General features: G+C 40.5%; 2 protein-coding genes and 1 long non-coding RNA gene across 3 annotated transcripts in view; all 3 read left to right on the forward strand.

Annotated features, from left to right (window-relative positions):
- Nucleotides 1-534, forward strand: part of LOC119415503 (protein pygopus-like) — a 1,433-nt gene extending 899 nt beyond the window's left edge. Inside the window, exon 4 of the mRNA XM_037682649.1 lies at nt 35-534. Coding sequence (XP_037538577.1) covers nt 35-303 — 269 coding nt within the window. The 3' untranslated portion in view covers nt 304-534. The remainder of the gene's footprint in view (nt 1-34) is intronic.
- A 3,803-nt stretch (nt 535-4,337) lies between these two features.
- LOC119415504 lies at nt 4,338-6,021 on the forward strand. The gene is made up of 3 exons (XM_037682650.1): nt 4,338-4,466; nt 4,561-4,613; nt 4,749-6,021. The coding sequence occupies exons 1-3, from the start codon at nt 4,441-4,443 to the stop codon at nt 5,858-5,860; spliced, it is 1,191 nt and encodes a 396-aa protein (XP_037538578.1). The 5' UTR covers nt 4,338-4,440; the 3' UTR covers nt 5,861-6,021.
- A 5,761-nt stretch (nt 6,022-11,782) lies between these two features.
- LOC119415505 lies at nt 11,783-14,550 on the forward strand. Its single transcript, XR_005187059.1, has 3 exons — nt 11,783-11,976; nt 12,107-12,162; nt 14,524-14,550. It is a non-coding gene; the product is annotated as an uncharacterized LOC119415505 (long non-coding RNA).
- Nucleotides 14,551-15,500: the final 950 nt, after the last annotated feature.

The raw sequence follows: 15,500 nt of genomic DNA on the forward strand, positions 1-15,500 counted from the left end.
CCAAAGCGCCATGGTCCGGGACCTCACCATGTACATCAAGGGACCCACTATCCATATCAACCCAAACTCCCTGGTCTGGGTCCCCACCATCCACCTCGCCGCTGCCCCCTGCATGGTCCCTGTCCACAACCCCACAAGCATCGACGGCCATACTCTGCAAAACTTGATATGTCTCGGGTTATGCACAATATGTTTGGGCACCGTGTAAACAAAGGGAGGCAGATGAAACCTGATGAACTGTCCATTCACCAAACAGACAAAAAGAATCTGGGATCCAAAGGACACGATAAAATCAAAGCGTAAAAAAGGGTGACGTCTAAAGGAAATTCAAGTGAATGAAGGCTAAAATGTTTCCACCTGACGCCCAACAAACCTGGTCCTAAGATCCAACTGAAAACCAGCCTGAAGCCTCTGTAGGAGTTGAATTCAGGACTGCCATGTGAACGGCAAGATTGTCATCTTGTTTCAAGAATAAAGAGATTTTCTAAACATTCTGTCAAACTTTAATGTTCTGGATCACTTCAGCCTTATTAGAAACCCTCAGATCAATGTAACGTTAATACATTGGCAAATACGTTTGCTACTGTTTTGCCTTTTTTATTTATTCATTTTATTTTTTTTAACACTTTAAAATTTAATGAAACTATTTCAGTGGCGTGGGATGTACATTTTTCTAAGTGTTTGGTGCCTCCTGCTGGTTTCAGTGCTCCTCTGCCTCAATCAGCTGGGATATATAAATGCTGTGGTTTCTTATGCATAGGTACAAATTTTCAATTTTCCCTCCAAAGAAACTCCTTTTTATGAAAGATTAAAAACTGAAGCATGAGTAGCAATAGAGGGAATATTAAGCTACAACCCTTATATCGCACATTATAAAAATGATTCTTTTAACAGCTTCATTAAACTACTTTTTCAGCATTAATTTTCTTCAGCTGAAGTGCTAAAAAGGGTTTTTTTGTTTTTCTTTGATTAAAAGAAAAGTGAAAGCACAAAGTGTAAGATGGAAGCTAAATTGGTTTCTGCAGCACGGTGGCACAACTAGTAGAGCTGCTGCCTCTCAGCGAGCAAGGTCCTTGGTTCAAACCCCGATCCAGGGGCCTTTCTGGGTGGAGTTTGTATGTTCTCTCTGTGCATGCGTGGGTTTTCTCCCACAGTCCAGAAACATGCATGTTCGGCTGATTGGTAACTCTAAACTGTCCCTAGGTGTGAGAAAGTGAATGGTTGTCTCTGTGTCCCTGTGATGGACTTGCGACCCATCCAGCGTGTACCCCGCCCCTTGCATATTGATTGCTGGACATGGGCACCAGCGACCCTCGTGACCCAAAATGGAATAAGCGGGTAAAAGATAATAGATGGATGGTTTCTGCAGCAGCTCAGGAGTGGATAATTGCACCTGAAACATCCATTATATTTTTACCTGCTGCTTCCTTTTTGGGTCGTGGAGGTCACTGAGCCTTTTCATGAAGCAGGGAACTCCTTAGACAGATCACAAGTCCATCACAGGGACACAACCACTCGCATACAAGGACAATATAGTTACCAGCCTAACATGGATGTTTTTGGTCTGTGAAGAAAGTAGAGTACCCAGAGAAAACCCACGCATGCAAGGAAAGAACATGCAAACTTCACCCAGAAAGGCTGGGATTTGATCCGACAACCTTCTCGCTGAGAGGCAACAGCTATACCAACTGAGTCTTTGTGCCACCCCTCACCTGAAACAGATCCAAGAAAACAAATTCAATATCAACATTTACAGTTTAAAAGATAAAATAAGTTAAAGCTCTATTTCAGAGTATAATTTTTATTTTGGTAAAAAGGTGCATTCATCCACAACTTGACTGCTTTCTTTTAAAGGTATAGTTTGGTCATTTTTTTATGTATTAAATCCAGTGGCTATAGTTCATATTTTATCAGCAGTGACATCATTCTTAAAGCAAGCAGTTTAGAGATAAGAGCAAACGTTTTCATCCAGACTTGGAAATTGCAAGCCAAACAAGTGCCAGGTTTTTTATCATGTATGAGGCCTATGAAACACTCAGAAATGACATACCAGAGTGAAAGCTACATTATGTAATAAATGGTTACACTTTGCATGGCAATGCTTGTGTGAAAGGAATATATTGATCAGCATTCTTATGCATGCAGTATTATTTTCCTATATTAATATTTAATTGTAAAGGTAATTGTGAATGCTTTGGTATATTTGTTTGAGAATCAGGCATTAGTAGCAGCTGGCCAGACATGCTTATGGGACCCCCCATGAGTGATGTCATACAGAAATATAATAACGTGTAAAAGAAGTACTAACTCTGGATAACTACATCACCGAACATAATTTAAAAAATAACCCTGTTATACCTTTAAGTCTAAAATTATTTTCTACTTGTGCTGCAAGTGTGATAAATTCCATGATGCTGTAAACGCAGACAGCCAACTGTGTCTCTGTCACGTTTGTAATCAGGTGTGATTTTGCTTTAGGTTCGACCGGCCAGCATCTTTTCAGAAGCTGATGATGCAGCCAAAGACACAATGCTGTGCTTAGCAAAATCAGTCTCATTCATCAAGCAAGAAGTTAACTGCCACTGCTGCCACCGCCTCGCTGGTGTAAATCAACTGACAAATAAAAAAGACAAAAAACAAACAAGTGAAAACCTACAAGAGATCCATCATCATTTGGTCAGAGGGGAGGGCGCTCAGCTCACCACGGCAGAAATCACGACCAAGGCTGGCGATCAATCTTTCTTGTGCCACCTTGGTGTGAGTGCTGCACCGTATGGCCTGTTGGTGTGGAAAAAAGCTCATGAACATCTTAAAACATGGTCAACAGCTGCGACAGCTGCTGGGTGGCTGTCTGTGATTTCAAAATCTTCACTTTCTGCATTTGTATCTGTTTTGAAATGTAAAACGTTTAAAAATCACACTCAAGACTCGCATTTCCACAGTGGTTTTGGATCAGAAGAACCTGGTTTGTGCAGTTAGTGAAATCAAAGCTCATGCTCAATCACCCAGGCAGCCTCAGAAACTGTCCAGATGACCTGACTGAGCATTACTGGATTTGGTGCCTGGATGATGGAGTATGAACTTTGATGTCTTGAACCACTTTGGCTGTGGCTGTCTGACTGGGAGGAGTCGACGGGAGACAGGACAGCCCCCAGAAACCATCCTATCTCCAGCAAACTGGATGGTCCACTTAAGGAGTGTCCTGTTTAGTGGGGAAACAGTTTACTTGGGACTCCTCAGACTGATGAAGCCCTCTGGATAGAGGGTGAAACATCTCTACAAAAAGAAACTGTCCAGATGACCTGACTGAGCATTATTGTATGTACTTAGTGAGCCATCTTTGGGAATAACATTGTATAAAGCAGAATTACCATCTGCTATTTTCATTAAATTTGTCCAGTGATTCATGAGACATATTGTTAAGGTTACAGACGAATATACATATATTTTAATAATGTGTTATATGTTGTCATCATTGTATGTTCCCATACAATGGTGACATTGGCTTTGTATTTAACCCATCGCACCTGGGATACACTCAGGTGGTGCAGTGGGCAGCTATTGAAGGCACCTGGGGATAGGGTGTCCTGCTCAGAGACACCACGAGATGTGCAATGACTGGGGATTGAACCTGGAACTTTTGGGTCCCGAGTCAGCTGCCCTGCCTCTGCCCCATCTCATCTATGACCTAATTGGTGAAAATGTTTTGACATGGCAAAGTCTTCCAGGAAAGAAGAAAGGAAGGACATTTTTCAGCTCTTTAGATCATTTCAGCCTCTTCTCAACTGCGTTGTCTTTTATAACATAAAGAAAACCATTTTTTACATTTTTAATATCCATCAATTTATTTATATCCATCAATATTTCTATTTTATGTTTTCCTGTCTGCTGTGCATGTTTGTTTCTTTTGTACAGCACTTTGGTTGGCCTTGTTGCTGTTTTAAGTGCTATATAAATAAATTGGTATGGTATGGTATGGTATCAAGTGACGTACAACAGGCTTTCTCTTTCTATATAAACTGTGGAGAGAAATGCTTTACACACCACCTGAACAACATGAACGTCTGACCGGAGGAGTGTGATACAGTGCATTTTTTGTATATTTTTTATTTGTAACAATCTGTTTTTGGAGTTAGACCTATACGTATCTTGACTGATCACTACTCTCTTTGGGATGGATCTCTGTCAGCTTAATCATACCAAGTGATCACACCTGGTGAGGCAGAGTTTGTCAGGTTTGGATCTGTCTCTTCGCAGTGCCTGATTGATTGCACCTGAGAGGTAAGTGGGGAAAAAAAACAGCATAAATACAAGTGCATAATGTGAGTAATGTGAACTCACATATAGGTGAATTGTGTCTGTTGACGCATAAAGTTATAAATCTACAGGTCAGATCAGCACCAGTAGCTGGGCTGTTTGAGAGGTGCAGCTGCAGCAGCCATGCCTGCTGGGTTCCTCGTTACAAGGTAGTTTATTGTGAAATATATTTTTACATATTTCTATTTAAAGTATAAGTGCTGTTTATACTTAACTATGCATCTGTACTTGTAATTCCTTCAGACTACTGCTGGTTTGCTTGTTGAGTGAAGTTGAAAATGGCTTTTTTGCCACAGGTAAGCCTCATTTGACTAAATGGGAACTTTTTTTTTTTTTTTTTTTTTGTCAGGTGTAAATGCAGCCTATAAAAAAAAAAGTATACAAATTATTGTTCTTGAGTGATCACTATCTTTTGTAATTGTTTTTCACAGCACAACATGTGGCACAACCTCAAGAATGGCAAATTGTCGGAAACCCTTATGACTATTTTCTCAGTGTGCATCAACAGCCCATTCAGCATATGAGGCAACCTTATGAACAGAACAATCCCTGGATGAAGCTGCTTGAGGATTTAACAAAGAACCGTGATCACCCAGAAGTCGTCCACCAACCAAGTTTGCACCAACAAATCCAGAGCCCCTACAAAAGGACACCTCAAGTTCTTGTGAAATATCCAGATGGGGTATCTTCACAAAACCCTGCTGTGGAGGCTAAAAAAGTAGAATTTAATGTGAACATACCTCTTCAACAATTTATCAAAGGGCTCGTTTTGACAAAGAGAGGATCAGACATGCTCCGGGATGTCAAAGAGGGTGACTGGGGGAGCCCAGTTTTATACCAAGAAGGGGCTGGTGGTCCTTTCTGGTCTGAGCATAAAGGTTTGCCCAGGGACATTCTTAAAAGAAAACGCACCCCAGGTATCAACTTAAGATTTTCTGCTCCAGTACCAGTCCATCGAGACCGGAAGCCCAGTTTACATAGACCAGAAAATTTGGTCCACCCTTTCAGTCAGTCAGAGCTGGCCCAGAAGAGTTCACCTGAGTTTGGACAAGAGAGGCCCAACATGCATTATAGTCAAGGACCCCATCCCTCCTATGATCCAGCACACAATCTACAAATGGCTAAGTCAGACTACCCCTTGGCCTCGGCTAATTGGGGTCCAGTAAATTCTGGCTTTCAGCAACCAGCTCAGCAACCTGAGAGACAAACTCTGCAACAAGCACCACAGCAACTTCAGCCACAGCTGCCCAGCTTTCGTCAGATTTTCTCCACAGGGACCAAAGAGCCTTCAGTGTTGACCCGCTGGGCAGAAGAGATTGCCAAACAGCTCCCACATATTAAAGTGTCTATTGTAAATCCTGATTCTGGTCATGGAGATCCCTCAAAACAGGCCAAAGCTCCACAGCAAAGACCCCATGAAGGCAGCGGTGTCTTTCCACAAGTGAGGTGTTCACCTCCTATTCAGAACAATCGACCCAGACTGAGGGCGTTGTGCCCATGGCTCTTCAGGCCCTGCTTAACTTCATCTAGGCTTTCAGCTTAAAACTTTTGCTTTAATGTTTTTTTTTGTTTGTTTGTTTGTTTGTTTTTTACTTTAGTAAACAGTCTAAATTATTGGCACCTGGCTTTGTTAGTTGAGATTGGACCATTTTTGGTTTGTTAAAATTGTACAAGTGGATTTAAATAAAAAAAAATTAACTTTAAGTAAATGCTGCTTTCGTTTGTATTTGTATTACCAATTCAGAAATTCTAATTAAATACAACGTGGTTGTCGGTTTTGGGGTTAGGCATCCCATTTTCCAGTTCTAAAAGGATATCGAATGTGTGTGTGTGTGTGTTTTTTTTTTTTTTTTTTTTTTTTTTTTTTTTTTTTTTAAAAAGGCCTTCACACCATTTCAGTGTCTTCAAAAGTGATTTGAGCTAAATTACACAAAGTGTTAAATCTTGTCTATTTTTAATGAACCACATGTACTATTTCTCTGCAGCCAACTTTACAAAATCAATCCTTAAAAACTTAATTACCTGCCACCTCCATCAATCCCTAGGGTGTAAATCAACTGACAAAAAGTGAAAGTTTATTTTAAGATTAATCATTCAAGTATGATCAACGACAGAAAATATGACCAAGGCTGCTGAGCAGTCGGATGCATCACTGGTTCACCTTCGTGAGTGTAACATCCAGCCTATTGGACTGCAGCATAACTGATATTTTAATCTTGTGTCTGACAGATGTTGACAGCATGACTTTACACTGAATCAAAACCATGACCAGTGTTGGAGCAAACCTTTAAAACCATTTCTCATGTATTTCTCCATAAAAATACTCAGATTCAGTTGTCAGGAAGCACATTAGAACAAATCTGTTAATGAAGTATATTTAAATTAACCACAGGCCACTGTTTACATAAAGAAAATAGACTAAAATTCAAATCAGACAGCTGTGATAAAATGTTGGATATAAAATGCAAAATAATGCATTCTTGTATAATGTATAATTATTCCCACTGCCTATTTTAATAGTATTCTGATGCATGTTCAATAATCCAGGTAGAAAAAAAACAAAAGTTCAATCTGGTCCTGGACATTCAAAAAAACAAAACAAAGCAAAAAAAATGTAGATACGTTTCGTCTTCCTTCCGAAAGACAGACTGAGGAAGTCTTTTGGATGAAAGACGAAACGTATCTACATTTTTTTTTGCTCTGTTTTTTTTTTTTTTTTTTAATGTCCAGAGGACCAGATTGAACTTTTTTGGACTAATTTAATAATGATTTTCTGTTTTAAATTGAAATGGATAAAATGTACAATGCAAAAACCCAAGAGGAGTGAGTCATAATCAAAGTTCATTATACATTACCCATTATAATCTTCCTCTTCTTTCAGCTTTCCCATCTTCAGGGGTCACCACAGCGAGTCAAACTATACAACATAACTGGTCTTACAACTGTCTTGCAAACTTTTCCTTTGACCTTTGCTTCCACACTTTTATCGCAAATCACTCCTGAAACTTTTCTCCATCCACTCCATCCTGCCTGGACTCTCTTTTTAACCTCTTCACCACACCCCCCATTTTCCTGGACAGTGGACCCCAAGTACTTGAAGTCCTGCACCTTTGTGACCTCTGCTCCTTGTAGCCTCACTGTTCCACCAGCCTCCCTCTCATTTACACACACCAAAGTCAGTCAGAGTGATTTATTTGTCATGTGGTACATGTGGTGGAATGAAATTATGTACACAAGGTTCCAGTTACATCCAACAATAAAATGTAAAAGAAAAACCGTAATAAGATCTAAGATAAGAACTAAGAAAAACTTCAACTAAATAATACACTAAGCACTAATAACATAAAAACATATCGAACAGCAGCGCAAACATGAGTCTCTGTGAGTAGATGAGCACGCATGAACACAGCAACATGAAACAGATCAGCAGCAACATGATGTGATTTTTCACAATGAATATTCATCCATCCATCCATCCATCCATCCATTATCTTTACCCGCTTACTCCATTTTAGGTCACGGGGGTCGCTGGTGCCCATGTCCAGCAATCACTGTGCGAGGGGCGGGGTACACCCTGGACGGGTCGCAAGTCCATCACAGGGCCACATAGAGACAAACGAGACAAACAACCATTCACTCTCTCATTCACACCTAGGGACAATTTATAGTTGCCAATCAGCCTAACATGCATGTTTTTGGTCTGTGGGAGGAAACCGGAGGACCCGGAGAAAACCCACGCATGCACGGAGAGAACATGCAAACTCCACCCAGAAAGGCCCCTGGACTGGGGTTTGAACCAAGGACCTGCTCGCTGAGAGGCAGCAGCTCTACCAGTTGCGCCAACGTGCTGCCCACAATGAATATTCTGGTTAGATATTCATGAGTCTAACAGTCTCCAGGTAGAAGCTGTTCCTCAGTCTAGTGATTCTTCACGTAATGCTCCTCAACCTTCTGCCTGAGGGAAGCGGGGCAAAAAGTGTGTGTGCTGGGTGAGTGGGGTCCTTCATGATGCAGGTGACTCTCTTCCTGCATCTAGAGGTGTAAATGTCTGTGACGTTGGGGAGGCTGACTCCAACAGTCTTCTGTGCAGCTTTCACCACTCTCTGCAAAGCTTTTCTTTCTGCAGCTGTACAGCCTCCATGCCACATGTTGATGCTGGAGCACAGGATGCTCTCTCATGTACTCTGTCTTACTACGGTTGACTTTCATTCCTCTTCTTTCAAGTGCATACCTCGATCTCTCCAAGTTCTCTTCCACCCGTTTCCTATTCTCACCACAGATCAGATTATCTGCAAACATTATAGCTCAAGGGGGTTCCTGCCTGACCTCATTTGTTAGTCGGTCCATCACCAGAGCAAACTAGAAGGGGCTCAGAGCAGATCCTTGATGTAATCCAGTCATATCCTGCTATCCTCATACATGTCCTGTACCAGTCTAACATACTTCTCTGCCACTCCAGATTTCCTCATGCAATACCACACCTCCTCCCTCGGCACTCTGTCATATGCTTTTTTCTAAATCCACAAAGACACAATGGAGTTCTTTCTGACCCTCTCTGTACTTTTCCATCAGCATCCTCAAAGCAAAGATGGTGTCTGTGGTGCTCTTTCTTGGCACCTCTCGTCTAAGTCTAGCTTCCACAACTCTCTCTCAGATCTTCATTCTGTGACTCATCAACTTCATTCCCTTGTAGCTGCTACAACTCTGTACATCACCCTTGTTCTTAAAAATGAGCACCAGCACACTTCTTCTGCATTCCTCAGATATTTTCTCACCCTAAAATATGCCATTGAATATTGGAGTCAACAACCTCACTGCCATCTCTCCAAGACATTTCCAAATGTCCACTGGTATGTCATCAGGTCCTACTATCTTCCCCTTCTTCATTATTTTCATAGATTTCTGAATTTCAACCTCACCGGTCTTTTCTGCTTCCTGGTCCACACCTTAAATGACCTCTACTTTCATTTTCTTTCATTCTTTTAATTAATTAGCTCCTCAAAATACTTCTTCCATCTTCCCGTCATGCTCTCCGCACTTGTTAGAACATTACCATGCCTATATTTAACAAGCCTAACCTGTTGCACATCATTTCCAGCCTGATCCCTCTGTCTCACCAATCGGTACAAGTCCTTCTCACCCTCTTTAGTGTCCAACCTCCCATACAGCTCATAATACACCTTCTGCTTTGCCTTTGCCACCTCCCTCTTTGCTCTACATTGCATCTCCTTATATTCCAGTTTTCCCTATTCTGTCCTCTCACCGTCATTTCTTCTTGGCTAACCTCTTTCTTTGAATAGCTTCCTGCACTTCACTATTCCACCACCAGGTTTCCTTATCATCCATTCTCTGTCCAGATGACACACCAAGTACCTTCCTACCTGTCTCTCTAATTACTGTTGCTGTAGTAGCCCAGTCATCTGGAAGCTCTTTCTTACCAACCAGAGCCTTTAACAGCTCCTCTCTGAATTTGTCACAACATTCTTCCTTCTTCAGCTTCCACCAAATTTGATCTTCTTCTCTGATTTTATTCTTCTTCTTTTCTTCATAACAGTCATTCTACACACAATCATCCGATGCTCTCTGGCCACAACCTTACAGTCCCCAATCGTCCTCAGGTTTCCTCTTCTGCACAGAATGTAGTCTACCTGCATACTCCTGCCTCCACTCTTATGGGTCACTCTATGGCCCTCCCTCTTTTGGACGTGTTACAGCTATTTCCATTCTTTTGGCAAAATCTACCACCATCTCCTGGTTTCTTTCCTTGATACCAAACCTACCCTTCACTTCCTCAGCCCCTCTGTTTCCTTCACCAACATGTCCATTCAGGTCTGCTCTGATCACCACTCTCTCCTCTGGTAATACTCTCTATCACTTCACCCAGATCCTTCCAAAATTTGTCTTTTTCCCCTTTTACATCCAACCAATACCTAATGGTTTTCCAAATAATGATTGTTTTAAAGTTTTCTCAGTTGCTTTGAAAGTTTTTCATTAAGCTGATAAACATTTTTTTCCCCTCTAAGTCTTGGACATTAAAAAGACTGAGTCAAGTAATGAAAAATCAACTGAATAATTTCCATTCTTATTTTCAAGCCCTAAAGGAGAAAATGCAGTAACTCTGAGAATAAAGTTTTGGTTTATTCATACAGGGATCAAGTAGAAAACTTAAAATATTTATGGAACATAGCATTACAAACTGGCTCATTTTACACTGACAAAGGTTCAAAATATATATATTTTTAAATGAATCCGTCCATTCGTTAATTTTAAACACCTAACCAATTTCTGGGTACTGAAGGCAGCAGTGCTGAGAGAAAAGTCAAGACATCCCACTCTCCAGCTTCATCAGATGAATCCTGAAACTTTCCCAAGCTGGTTCCAGCAGGGTTTATGTCTTCCCTGAAGTTTCCACCTGGAAGGACCCCTCTATGTAACTATCACATTACTGTTATGGAGGGGGTCGTGTATCTTATGAACCTGACACTTCAGACATTTACATCTGAATCAGATCCCAGTAGGGCCAGTGGAAGATTGGTCTCAGGGGAGAGGTCAGGCAAAAATCTATTTGAAGATGTCAGTAGAACAACATAGTTTTGAACTGGTTATCTCATCTGGAACAGGAATGGAACATGAAAACTGGAACTCAAATCTGGAGCCAAGCCTGGGGAGGCTCGCTGATGAGCACCAGGTGGCCAACTTTGATATTTTGGACATGGTCAGGCTCAGCTTGAAATTTTTTCAGGATGGCTCCTCCATGTATGTCCACCACCTGCAGGGAGCTAAATCAAGGTTTGGTACAGTGTAAGCTGAGTAGCATGTGAGGATAAACTACTGCTGCAAGTCTCATTTAAAATCCCATCAGTGAACACTTTTTGACGTTGAATCCAATACAGAATCTTTTGCATCAACTGTTTAATTCTAGCATAAAAAAATATGTTTCAATAAATCATTCATTTCACTGTATTCTCTGTATTTCTGTATTTTTAAGAGGATCTGCTAACACATAAAGCTTTGGAAAGAGTTGCTTTGTTCTGATCTTAGTATGATCATTATTGAAAAAAAACAAGTGAGCTGTAAAAATATGCAGTACATTTTAAAACATAAATACAAGTTGTGTATAAAAAGGATTCAAATAAAATTAGTTTTTTTGTTTAGAATGAGTGCAAAAAGTCTCAAAATAACAGCAAAAAGAGTTCATATAATGAAGTACACACATGGCAAGCCAGGAAAAGTAACATTCAGCTCTTCAATGGGAAAATCAGTTGCTCAAGTTAGAATCACTATTTTACATTTTTATTAGTTTTTTTTTTGTTTTGTTTTGTTTGTTCGTTTCTTTGTTTTTTCAGAGGATAGTTCAGTTCTGTGCCAAGGCAACAAGACAATTAGATTAAGTGGCCACACCTGAGTGAGACAGGACTTGGGCTGGGTTTTTGGGTTGGTTTTTTTTTGGCACTTATGCACACCTCCCTGCAGTACAAGACACAGAAAAGCCTCCACACAACCTTGATCCTTGATTGTGATAACTGGGGAGTGGATTGGAAGAGGCTTTAGATTATTTAGGGCTAAAACTGACAGGGCAGCTCGGCACTTGTAGCCGGAAGGTTTCAGAGGACATTTGCTGAGTGCAGCAGTCATGGCTGCTGGCTTCCTGATTTTAAGGTACCAAGTCTGAATGCAAATATACTGGCACCATTGAAGACGGAGTGTATAAAGATGAAATATCTGTTTACTGGTAGTTAAAATTTGATGAGATTTTGTATTCATTGTATTTATTTTTATCGTTTTACAGATTGTTGCTTTTTTGGATATTCAGTGATGCAACACACTCCTATTTTTGGCCGAAAGGTAAGCCTGACCTTCATGTTGTATTAACCTTACAAGTTAACAGTATCTTAAGGTTCAAATAAACCCAGTGGTCCTAAAATCACAAAGATGGATTTCAGGTTAAGTTTATGCATTAAGGCCTGTAAAGCCCTGGGAAATGTGGGTTTTTAAAATGTTTAGTGAATCTTAACATGCCATCTCCAGCTCACTTTTTTTTTTTTTTTTTTTTTGTCAGCCAGACTTGCTTGTAGATGAGGCTTTGCAGCAGCTTAAACCTTGTTTGACTTTAGTTTGCAGTAGTACTTTATCTACATTTTTACTAAAGGATTTTCCCCAACTAGTTTGTTTTGTAATCAAGTATTATGCAAATAAAAGGGGTGTAAGCTCAATCATCCAGGTAGATACAACAAAAAAGGTTAAATCATGTCATCTGGACTGGTTTCTTTAAGTGAGAAACATGTCGTCCCTTATTCGGAGGACTTTGCCGGTCTGCGGCCCAGCCTGCCAGCCAGATCTGTCCCATAGATGGTCTTCATTACTGTTCCAAGCCAACCTCCTGTTGGAATCTCAAAAGTAGGCTTTTAAAAAAAAAAAAATAAAAAAAAAAAAAAAAAAAACCTAATTCAAACCGGACACTCTCTCGTCCAATCATCATGCATAACAAATCAAATGTCTTAGGCCAGACTGTGGACTTTCTACTCACAGAAGCAATCTGAGGAGAACCAAGGCCAAAGTGGTTCAGAAAAAAGGTTTGTGAGTGCAATCATCCAGGTGGATGATGACGACAAACAAAAAAAATGTATAGAATCAAAACATTTGTTACGTGTTTTTTTGTTTGTTTGTTTGTTTTGTTTTTGGATGGGTGTGCCCTGTTTACATGTTTTTTTTTTAAAAACCTACTTCTGAGATTCCAATGAGAGGTTTGCTTGAAACACAGCAATGAATACCTATGGGACAGATCTGGTTGGAGTGATGGAAGACCTCCGAATGAGGGGACGAAACCTCTCAAACTGGACCAGATGACACTTTTTTTTTTTTTTTTTCCCCCATTTTATTCATTTTTAATTGTCAATGAGCAAAGAAAAGTCAAATTAGCAGCTAGTCTGATGCAGGTCCATTGATTTTACAACTTCGTTCATACAAACGTAACCTTTTTTTTAATTATTATTAAATTTTGTAGAGCTTGTACTTAATCAGAAGATCATTTAAACTGCAAACTATTGAAATATGGTTTGGTCCAGCTGAAAGACATTTTCCATGTGGAACCTGTTCCAATAAAACTTTTTGTAGATAACTTGTAAGTGGTTGCAATGGCAAGGTGGCAAGAAAATAGTTGTTTAAAATGGCAAGAAATTAAGAATTGGTTATTTTGAATATTTGATCTTAATTTAACCATCCTAGCATTTGTCTTGGCTCACCAAAAAGGTTCCAGTTCCCCCAACTGGCAGCTGAAGTTTACTGTAGTTGTCTTGTATAAAATTTTAAAAAAAGTAAATAAAAATAAAAATCCTGATTGTGACAGATGTAAACTTAAACCTTAGCATTTGTATATTCCAGCATGAATTCCTTGCTTTTACCTAAATTGATTCCACCAGCAGTCACATGCTGAAGTGTTCCTGGGCAAGACGCTGAACCTCCTCATTGCCTCCGACTGTGTCCCATCGGTGTATGAATATGATTTAAAGCACTGATTATTCTTTATAGAAATCTAGTAGTGTATGAATGGGTAAATTGAGGGCACAGATTGTGTTGTAAAGAGCTTTGAGTGTCTTTATAAGATAGAAAGGCATTTTAAGTGCAGTCCATTCAGCTGTGCCACCTTCACGTTGGTAAACGTATGTAAACTGCATGTCCAACAGACCTCAGCCTCCTTCCCTGAAACAAACCATGTTTCAGAACTCATTAGCCATGCTGTGCCTTTTTGAGAGGCACAGAGATGTGGTGGCATTAATAAATCAGCAGTTTATCACATCGCTAAAGACACATTTTTGGCAGCTAACAAGAGGGCTAATGTCCTGATGCATGCTCAATTATCCAGGTAGAAAAATCCAAAAAAGTTCAATCTGGTCCTCTGGACCAGAGAGGGCTAATTAATGCTTTAGCAGAAAGGAAGGAGGGGAGCGCAGCTGAGGGCCTGGGTTTGAATTCAAGGAGGGAGCCACGTGGGAGAAAAGGCAGGATTTCGAAGTATAAAACAATAGTTTTTCTACCGATGGTCTCAATTTATATCGCAAAAACAAATTATCTTTTTAAGGTATCGCCCAGCTCTAATTTGCAGTTTTTCAAAATGTTAAATACAGTAACCACAATTCAACCTAATTAAAGATCAGAATACAGTATTGCATCTGAACTGAAAGCTGACTTGAGTACTTGTTCTTGCAGACAATTCTGGATATCGTACAGCTTTGCAGGATGGAGGACACAAACGGGTACCTCTCTATGGGAACCGTCGCCCTCTTCACTATGTCCAGACTCTGAGGCAGCCACATGCAAACCTGCAGCCTACTGTACACATGAAAACATGGCAAAATTCCCAAGATTTTATGAGGACTCTGGGTAATTCCCAGATGCAAAGGCAAATGAGACCTCGTCGACCACAAATGTTCCTACCCCAAACTACACCACAGAGAGGCTATTCTGCACCCCAAAGAAGCTATTCTTCACCACAGGATGGCTATACAATAGCTCGCCCTAAAAGTTTTCAGATAAGCTTAGATATTCCTTTTCTTAACCCTGAGAATCAAAACAAAATTACTGATTCTGTTGCTGAAGGTTACGATTATGGAAATTACAATTATGGAAATTACAACACTGAAACGAGAAAAAGGCCAAGTACTGTTCAGCATGTTAGCGGTTTTGAAGCTTCTCAGCTTGTTGATCCTGGAAACAAAGATTCCACAAAGTACCCACATGGAAAAAAGACTAATGAAATTCCCATGTCCAGCATCCAACTCAACTTTACCATTCCCCTTTCAGCTGAGTCTTTGAATCCTTCAAAAAGCAAAATAGGCCATGATGCAGGCCCAGCAAAACCATTTAATATATTTGTACAGAATGCATACGTGAAACCAGAAAAACAAAAATGGCCCTTTCTTAACCGGGTAATGCAGGAACCAACCCAGCAGCAGACTGGAGCAAAATGGCCAGACCACAGTCGGGTGGCACAAGAACCAACCCAACAGCAGACTGGAGCAAAATGGCCAGACCACAGTGAGGTGGCACAAGAACCAACCCAACAGCAAATGGGACAAAATTGGCCTGACTACAGTCGGGCGCCACAGGAACGAACCCAACAGCAAACTATAGCAAAATGGCCAGACCACAGTCGGGCGGCACAGGAACCAACCCAACAGCAGACT

This window comes from Nematolebias whitei, chromosome 10, assembly GCF_014905685.2.
Source record: "Nematolebias whitei isolate Nwh7 chromosome 10, NemWhi1, whole genome shotgun sequence".
NCBI lineage: Eukaryota > Metazoa > Chordata > Actinopteri > Cyprinodontiformes > Rivulidae > Nematolebias > Nematolebias whitei.

What these genes read in the sequence shown, in the direction of transcription:
- LOC119415504 (XM_037682650.1), top strand. Translation starts at nt 4,441, where the DNA reads ATGCCTGCTGGGTTCCTCGTTACAAG. An exon ending in GCTGGGTTCCTCGTTACAAG is followed by an intron (nt 4,467 to 4,560) that starts GTAGTTTATTGT and finishes TAATTCCTTCAG; the next exon opens with ACTACTGCTGGTTTGCTTGT. An exon ending in AAATGGCTTTTTTGCCACAG is followed by an intron (nt 4,614 to 4,748) that starts GTAAGCCTCATT and finishes TGTTTTTCACAG; the next exon opens with CACAACATGTGGCACAACCT.